Here is a 10,000-nt window from a genome sequence, read left to right on the forward strand (position 1 = left end):
TGTGTGTCATGGATAATTACTCTTCATCTGTGTAAATGATCTGACCAGCAGACTGAGGGTTATGAAGAGGACAAGAGAGAGAGAATTACATCAAACACACACACTTCATGTGCCATATACAAACGTCTCTTCATAACTCACACACTTGTGTTTGAGACATTTCCTCCATCCATGTAAACACTATTGTGTGTCAGAGATACAGATCAGTGAGGCTTAATTGTTTAGGGCAATAAGAGCGCGTGTGTTCAGTGACTGAGTGTGTGCGTGTGTGTGTTCAGTGAGTGTGTGCATGTGTGTGTGTGTTCAGTGAGTGAGTGTGTGTGTTCAGTGAGTGAGTGTGTGTGTGTGTGTGTGTGTTCAGTGACTGAGTGTGTGTGTGTGTGTGTGTTCAGTGAGTGAGTGTGCGTGTGTGTGTGTTCAGTGAGTGAGTGTGTGTGTGTGTGTGTGTTCAGTGAGTGAGTGAATGTGTGTGTGTGTGTTCAGTGACTGAGTGTGTGTGTTCAGTGAGTGAGTGTGCGTGTGTGTGTGTTCAGTGAGTGTGTGCATGTGTGTGTGTGTTCAGTGAGTGAGTGTGTGTGTGTGTGTGTGTTCAGTGAGTGAGTGAATGTGTGTGTGTGTGTTCAGTGACTGAGTGTGTGTGTTCAGTGAGTGAGTGTGCGTGTGTGTGTGTTCAGTGAGTGAGTGTGTGTGTGTGTGTGTGAGTGTTCAGGGAGTGAGTGTGTGTGTCTGTTCAGTGAGTGAATGTGTGTATGTGTGTGTATGTGTTCAGTGAGTGTATGTGTGTATGTGTGTATGTGTATGTGTTCAGTGAGTGTATGTGTGTATGTGTATGTGTTCAGTGAGTGTATGTGTGTATGTGTATGTGTTCAGTGAGTGTATGTGTGTATGTGTATGTGTTCAGTGAGTGTATGTGTATGTGTTCAGTGAGTGTATGTGTGTATGTGTATGTGTTCAGTGAGTGTATGTGTGTATGTGTATGTGTTCAGTGAGTGTATGTGTGTATGTGTATGTGTTCAGTGAGTGTATGTGTGTATGTGTATGTGTTCAGTGAGTGTATGTGTATGTGTGTGTCAGCGGTGCTCAGATGTGGCACTGCTGGCTGGTGATGAAAGCTTTAGCACTAAAGGCTGGAACACAACAGATATCACAACACCAGTCAGTCATCACACACTTGTGACACTGTAAATGTTTATAGAGGATTTCTGGCATCACACACTAACAGACTTTCACAACAAACTCACGCAGAACCCAACATCTGCACCTGATATCTCCAGCTAGCACTGACTCCTGCAGACTGTAAGTCAGTCCTGTATTCCAGCACTAAGTGCTGAAGTGAGCGTGTGTTTGTGCTCCAGTCTTGAATGATTCCTCAGATCATGTGTGCTGTTACTGTGCTGCTTTACGGAGCGATCCGATGCTCACAGTTTGTGGACTAAATGAACACCAGCGAGAGCCGGTCACACATCATGTGGTTCGATAAGATGCAGAAACCATTGTGCTGCTCACACCTGCACATGTGATTAAATATATCCGTCATGCTTGGCTGCTCTCGCGTGAAACACAGCGAGATTCACCATCATCAGAGAAAGATAGAGCTGTGTCTGCGCCGCTCGAGTACCCAGGATGCACCTGGAGCAGCAGAGGGAGGATGTCAGGGACAGCTGTTTCCTGTCCACACTTCCTGTTGGAGCGGAGGGCGGGAGTCTCGATGTCGAGCGCTTTGGCGAGAGCGGCGGCCCTCTTCCAAACAGGATATGTGCAGGTCGCAGGTGTGAGCACACGAACGCTCATTATTCATAACTCAATTCTTAAAGCGCTGCGGAGGGGCCGGGGCCAAACTCACTCAGAAGGACAACAGCACTCTCACAGATAAAAGCATTACAGCCAATGATTTACAGATGCTCAAATCATGAGGAATAAGACTGGTCCTGATCGCCTGAGATCACTGAAAAAATTATTTTCTTAGTATTTTGTCTTGTTTTCTAGTATAAATATCTACAAAATTCTAGAATCAAGATGAATTTACAAGTAAAATGTTTTTCAGTCTTGTTTTCTGAAAACAATTATGAAAATGAATTACTTAAAACAAACAAAAATATCTGCCAAAGGAGAAAGACAAATCATCTTATTTCAAAGACTAAACAAGATTTTTCTTGCCCCACTGGCAGATATTTTTGCTGGTTTTAAGTTTCATTCATAAGCAAATGAATGAAAGGCTTCACTTCAATCAAATTCAGTCAATTATTGTCACATTTACATCCGAACGTCTGAGTTTCGGTCAAAACATGAATGAGCCAAGAAGCAGAAACTGAAGCCTGTTCAACGATGTACAGCTGATCTGATCTCACTGCCACACACCAATTCCAACATTCATATTAATCTGCATACATTGTATGACTGACTCAATCAGATAATAAAGCGTCCATGTAATACTTAAGAAAACACTGCGACATCAGGGGACTATAAATACAATTTAATATTTCATTCCAGCACAGAAAACCTCCGAACACAAACACAGCCGGTGGAAACACAAATCAGAGAGACTGTGACCAAAGAAAATACACAAATCAATAAATATATTCAGCCATAAATATGTGGACACAAAACAAGAAGAATGTGCAAATGAAATAAGTGAAGAGTCATATACAGCACTGAACCGAACAGCTGGTTTCATCAGTCCGTTCACAACAAGCCCTGAGAACGATTCAGTTATTAGACTCACAGACTCTCGGATCATCTCAGCATGCAGAGACTCAGATCTGAGGTTATGAGTGTCCTACCAGCTGCTGCTCTTCAGCTTCAGGACGTCGCCGCATTTCAGACACGTGGAGTTAGTGTTTGCTTCCTTCTTGGGGATGTTCCAGCACTGCTGACAGCGCACGCGATATTTCTTATACCTGCGAAAACCAAGAGTGCACCATAACTAAATCAGGCCTCAGTCAGAAGAATATTTACTATGCATTTACAAAAACACTCATAAAGTGCTTTCCATAAACCTCTAATAAACATGAACCGTGTTGGAAAGATCAGACTTTTGACATGCAGTTCTTAAAAGTCTGTTTTCATGGGTCAGCGAGCGCACCTGATCCCACAGGCATTACAGAGCGGCGTCCCGTCTTCAGCGTCTCTCCAGAGAGGAGTCTTCCTCGTGCGGCACGACGCACAGATCTTACTCCCTGAGGAACACATCACAACAAAACACAGCTCAGAGAGACACTCCGAGACCACAGACTGAATAAACGCTCAATAACACTCCATCTGCTGAAGTCAATGTAGACTAAAAACACGAAAGGGATACTTCACCCAAAAAGTCATCATTTACTCGTCCTCAAACTGTATGAGTTTCTTTCTCCTGCTGAACATAAAAGTAGACATTTTGAATTATGTGTAGATGAACATTTGACGGTATCCATTCACTCCCAAAAAATACTGTGGAAGTCAATGGATACCGTCAAAGTTTGATTTCCAATATTCTTCAAAATATCTTCTGTTCAACAGAAGAAAGAAACTCATACAGGTTCTGAGGGCAAGTAATCGATGACAGAATTATCCCTTTAATATCAAACTTTGAATAACGTTTTAAGTTATGAATGCAAGCTTGTTTAGATCTTATTTCATGAATTCCAGAATCAAATTATGCAATTATTGTCAGAGGAACTTCAGTTGAGTGTCAGCTACTATATCTATACATAAAGGCTTTAGATGACATAAATTTGAGGTCAAATATCTATTCCAGGTTATAAAAAAAAAAAAAAGGACACTTCCATAATGTACTTAAAATGCAAATGCAATTTTTTCTATTCTCATGAACTAATGTTGTACTTAATATACTAAGAAAATATATTCTTTAGTCCTTCTTAAGATGAACGTAAGATCATCTGAGTGTACTCAACGGTGTTATTGTGGGACACCATGAATATGAACTAAAATGTTCTTTTAACATACTATCTCTGTATTTAAAAAATGCATTTAGTCACCACTTGAGTGTACTAGTGTATGAAGGATGGGTTCAAGTGTACTACAAGTGGTGACTAAATACATTTTTTAAATACAGAGATAGTATGTTAAAAGAACATTTTAGTTAAATTAAAATCAAGTACAAAATTAGTGTGTGAAAATAGAGCACTTTAAGTACATTATGGAATTGCACTTTTTTTCACCTGGGATTATAAAAGTAAAATAGAGGAGTTTTGCTTACATCAAAATCAAAATCAGTCTTATTTCCTTGGGAATCATTCATGTCTGGAGCTGCACTTTAACACTTAGTAATGGAGGTTTGATGGGTGTAAGCACTAGTACTAGAGATGAGTGAGCTGACTAGCACTAACTAGTGTGTGTGTGTGTGTGTGTGTGAGCGCCCTCTGGTGCTTGTGTGCAGTACAGACGGGACAGACCGCAGGAGTTGCTCTCCTCCTCTGAGCTGCTGCTCCTCTGAGACCGGCACCGGCTGCTCCTCCTGCTTCTCCTCCAGCACCGGATCTCCTTGCTGAGCAGAGGAGGACACAACATCAACCTAACAGAGCAGAAACACACATACTCACTCCATCAGAGGCTCCACCTGTAGTTGGAAGTGATGACCAGTTGGCTCTGCCCGGCGTTCAGCTGCGGGGTCATGCTGAAGGTCACGCCCTGCACACCGGGGTCCTGCGGGTCAGGGCTGCGCTCGGGATGAGCCTGCTTTCGTCTGCGATCCTTATTCACGCTCTCTAAGAGATTATTATTGAGGTCTGTCGGCTGTGAGGAACACTGGGAGCTTTCAGAGGTGTTCAGAGGGAGCCACACACTCTCAGCATCTCGCTCAGACAACAGACAGGACGTGAAGTCAAGAGGACAGACAGGCGGACAATCACTTCCTGTGGACTGGACAACAGATTCTTCACGATCAGAATGACCCTGGACGTACAGCTCAGATGGGTTTTCTATCTTCTCACCGGCGCTGATGTGATCCGCTGTGTGTGTCTTTATGAGCTCAGCGAGATCGCTGGGTTCTTTGAGTTCCTCCACGTCTGTGAGCTCGTAAATGACTGAGAAACATGCATCGGATGGGACGCTGCTGCAGGGAACGGCTGGACACTCCGGCTCAGATGCAGGTCTGGACATCACCACAGTCTCTGTGACGTCTGATGGGTGGAGATCGACCGGAGCTCTGTCCTCGCAGCCGGACTGCAGCAGACGCTCACACTGCTGGTTGATCAGATGCATCACGTCCCATGCGCTGCTGCTGCGCTCAGACTCCACAGAGCCAGATTCTTTACGGCCGGAGAGGACGAGTGACCCGGTGTCTCGTTTCTCTACATGTGACGGTCCAGAACTGGAGCTCTCGCCGTCCGCTGGAGGAGACAGTCTGGTGGCCTCCTGAAGCAGGAGGAGGATGGAGGACTGGGTCTCCTGCTGGTGCTGCACATCTTCATGAGAGCTCATGTTCCCTCATCGGTTTACTGAAACAGAGAGGAACAGGGACATTATTACATTCTGAAGCCATCCAAATATGGAATAAATGTAAACATCCATGTAGTGTTGGGGAAAGTTACTTTTAAAAGTAATGTATTACAATATCGCGTCACTGCCCAAAAGAGTAACTGATTAAGTTACTTTTTATGGAAAATAATGTGTTACAGTACTTTTTGCGCTACTTTTCAAATCTGGGCTGGGCTTGCTTGTTTGTTTTCAATATAAAAAGTTCTATTTTTGGTATATGTAAACGTCCTTTCACACCAAAAAGTGAAATGAATACACCTCAGGCTTAAGTCTGTGCAGCAGACTGCAGAGAACGCTGAACACTCTTCAGCAATAAAAAAAAAGGAAGCACAAATGTTAGTTAAATGTTAGTAATTTTTGCTTAGTATGATTGAATTTGATAATTGAAGCACAGCAGCACAGACATTGGATAATAAAATGGTATTAAATACATAAAGGATATTTGTGTTATTTACCATTCAATTGTTGCAGATTTGCGGCATATTCCGAGTTTGCATTTTACTGTACTTTATTTATTTGGAGGAATAGGTAACTAAATCCGTTTTTGTGCAACTGAGATGAGTAAATGCATGTTTACATTTAGTCTAGACTCTAGGACTAACCATACACGAGGCACACAGTCCTCACTTAAAAAGTAATTGATTACTTAACTCGCGTGATGTGTAATGCATTACCCCAACACTGCATCCATGGCTGTTTAGTAAGATGTTTTAATGTTTCTGAAAGAAGTCTCTTCTGCTCACAGAGGCTGCATTTATTTGATCAAAAATACAGTAAAAACAGTGAAATATTATTAAAGTTTAAAATATCTGTTTTCTATGTGAATATCTGTTAAACTGTAATTTATTTCTGTGATCTGCAGCTGTATTTTCAGCATCATTACTGCAGTCTTCAGTGTCACATGATCTTCAGAAATCATAATAATATACTGATTTACTGATCAACAAACATTTCTGATTATTATCAATCAGTTGAACACAGTTGTGCTGCTCAATATTTGTGTGGAAACGGTCATACATTTTGTTTCAGGATTCTTTGATGTATAGAACTTAGAAGGTAAAAAACAAACAAAAAACAGGCTTTTATTTTAAATAAAAATCTTATAAATGTCTTTACTGTCACTTTTGACCAACTTAACGTGTCCTTGCTGAATAGAAGTAGTAATTTCTAAATAAATAAACACTGACCCCAGTCTTTTTCACAGTAGTATATTCACACGAGTGTGTATTTGAGCCTTAAGATCATTGTGAAAACTGAAGACGCATCTCATCTTCATAAAGACCAAACATACAATGACATGAAGAGGACAGACAGAATTATTGATAATGTGGTTTGGATATGACATCAAAGTATCTTGTAAAGATTCACTGTCGTGGCCGTTCTGAATAACGTTTACATCTGAACTGACGGTAAATAAACGGACAGAAACCAAACAAACTTTAAAGTTATTCAGAGTTTAGTTCTGCTCTAGAATATTTCAAACGCCACTCATAAGCGTCATAATAACTCACAATGTAACAGATCGCAGGATTTCCTCTCAGCAGTCGCTACACAGTAACAGTAAATCTCCCGCGCGCGGCACGCGCAGGCACCACGAACATCAGCAGCAGTTCGACCCTGAGGAGGAGGAGGAGGAGGAGGAGGATGAGTTTGTGTGATTCTGAACGGATGTGAATAAACTCACCGCTGTGACTCTGCAGCAATCCTCCACAGGTAAGAGCGACAGTCACGTGACCTGATCAGCAGGTGTTCCGGATCTCACCTGTGCTGCAGAAGCTCAGATTCTCAGTGATTTCACTAAACAAAACTAAATGAGTGGATCTTGAATTCATTTATTATGAATTAATGATTAACTCCAAACACACGGATTATGATGACACACTATTGTTTATTTCATACATCAGAATCAAGCATGACATTTTATTCCTGAACAAACTTAACAGATTTGTGGTTTTTACAGACAGATGAATAATTTGTGCACACAATGAAAGGAGAAATGTGCGTTTGACAGGTTTGTGTGTTTATTAATGAAATGAAGTGCAGTCTCTTACTGTAAAACACATCAGTCTCTGCTGGATCTGACCCTGATGATGAGCTGACCCTTCCTACATCATTACTCTCTCTGCGGCCCCAATAACTGACCAGATGTGTGATGAACACACACAAAGAGTCTGAACATGGTAACATTTATAAAGCCTGAAATTATTTGTACTGTGGAATGTTTCTGTTTTTGGACAATCTTATGAAACGTGGAGATCAAGTCCAGCTGATACTTCACCACAAAAACAACAAAGAAATAAGAAGTCAAACAGCGTATGAAGAAAATGAAGCCCGTTTTGCATCATTCACATTCTTTAATTTTTCCATTCATCAATAAGATATTGTACTACAGGAATATTTTGCTGCAGTACAGCAAGTCATCGAGGATAATGGGAATTACAAAACTATGAGTGAATTACAACATCTGCATTACAGTCATGGGAAACGATGAGCATTGTCTTAGAAACAATGACAATGTTTCCTAAAAAAAGGCTTCATTTTATTCATACAAAAGAAAAGAGAGAAACAGGTGTTGGATGGTGATGTTTTCGGTACATGTAGACTATCTCTAATGTTGTGGTTCTATGAAGGATAATGAAGCGCCACGCCGGAGTCCTTCACCTGGAAATACCTGCGCACCGAATTTAGCTGAAGCTCAAGAGTTCACCGGATGAGAAGCTCAGAGATGTTCGATCCGCCTTTAACCAGAGGCTTGTCTAGCGGCGGTTTCCCACAGTGCTTTGTGATCCCTCCATTCATTCGGCTGCTCAGTGAGGTTTGGGCACGTGACCGTCCACATAGAAGTTCCTGGTGACCTTGGGCAGCGTCAGCACCATGCCGTCCAGCTCCGGAGTCAGGACGATCTGGCAGCCCAGACGAGAGTTCTCCTGCAGCATCGGTGCCATGTCCAGCATATCGTCCTCCCTGCGCACACACGCACACAGAGACACACGCACACACACATGCACACACACACACACACACACACATGCACACGCACACAGAGACACGCACACACACACACACGCACACAGAGACACACGCACACAGAGACACACGCACACAGAGACACACGCACACAGAGACACACGCGCACACGCACGCACACACACACGCACACACACGCGCACACACACATGCACACACACACACACGCACACAGAGACACACACATGCACACACACATGCACACACACACGCACACAGAGACACGCACACACACACACACAGAGACACACGCACACAGAGACACACGCGCACACGCACGCACACACACACGCACACAGAGACACACGCACACACACACAGAGACACACGCACACACACACAGAGACACACGCACACACACATGCACACACACATGCACACAGAGACACGCACACACACACACACGCACACATACAGAGACACACGCACACAGAGACACACGCGCACACGCACGCACACACACACACGCGCACACACACGCACACACACACGCACACGCACACGCACACAGAGACACACGCACACAGAGGCACACGCACACAGAGACACACGCACACAGAGACACACGCACGCACACACACACACGCACACAGAGGCACACGCACACAGAGACACACGCACACAGAGACACACGCGCACACACACGCGCACACGCACGCACACACGCACACACACACGCACACAGAGACACACGCACACACACACACACGCACACAGAGACACACGCACACACACAGACACACGCACACGCACACAGAGACACACACAGACACACACGCACACAGAGACACACGCACACACACACACGCACACAGAGACACACGCACACACACACACAGACACACACAGACACACACGCACACAGAGACACACACAGACACGCACACACGCACACAGAGACACACACACACGCACACACGCACACAGCGACACACGCACACACAGAGACACACGCACACACAGAGACACACGCACACAGCGACACACGCACACACAGAGACACACGCACACACAGCGACACACGCACACAGCGACACACGCACACACAGAGACACACGCACAAACACACGCACAGAGACACACACAGACACACGCACACAGAGACACACGCACACAGAGACACACGCACACACACACGCACACAGAGACACGCGCACACACACACAGAGACACACGCACACACACACACACACACACACAGAGACACACGCACAAACACACGCACAGAGACACACACAGACACGCGCACACAGAGACACACACAGACACACACGCACACAGAGACACACACACACAGAGACACACACAGACACACGCACACAGACGCATACACAGACATTACTCTCTGCAACTGTTAGTTGGTCAAACTATTTTCTTCAGACACAGTCTTAACATGCTGGCTAAGTTTATGGAACTGGCCCCTGGTTGTTTCAATAAGTTTTCTATAGTATTTTCTTTATTTTTCACTTCAAAAACTAAGTCTAAAAGGGTAATA

At 43.9% G+C, this 10,000-nt stretch overlaps 2 protein-coding genes across 2 annotated transcripts in view; both read right to left on the reverse strand.

The window, feature by feature from the left end:
• Nucleotides 1–2,363: 2,363 nt before the first annotated feature.
• Nucleotides 2,364–5,421, reverse strand: zglp1 (zinc finger GATA like protein 1; the record flags this gene model as incomplete). The annotated part of the gene is made up of 4 exons (XM_079377137.1): nt 2,364–2,897; nt 3,083–3,176; nt 4,386–4,486; nt 4,559–5,421. The coding sequence occupies 4 exons, from the start codon at nt 5,419–5,421 to the stop codon at nt 2,777–2,779; spliced, it is 1,179 nt and encodes a 392-aa protein (XP_079233263.1). The 3' UTR covers nt 2,364–2,776.
• Nucleotides 5,422–7,348: 1,927 nt separating this feature from the next.
• LOC306844861 (ferredoxin-2, mitochondrial-like) overlaps nt 7,349–10,000 on the reverse strand; it is a 5,897-nt gene continuing 3,245 nt past the window's right edge. The window contains exon 5 of the mRNA XM_079377279.1: nt 7,349–8,442. Within this exon, the coding sequence (XP_079233405.1) occupies nt 8,286–8,442 (157 nt within the window). The 3' untranslated portion in view covers nt 7,349–8,285. The remainder of the gene's footprint in view (nt 8,443–10,000) is intronic.

This window comes from Barbus barbus, assembly GCF_936440315.1.
Source record: "Barbus barbus genome assembly, chromosome: 25".
Taxonomy (NCBI): domain Eukaryota; kingdom Metazoa; phylum Chordata; class Actinopteri; order Cypriniformes; family Cyprinidae; genus Barbus; species Barbus barbus.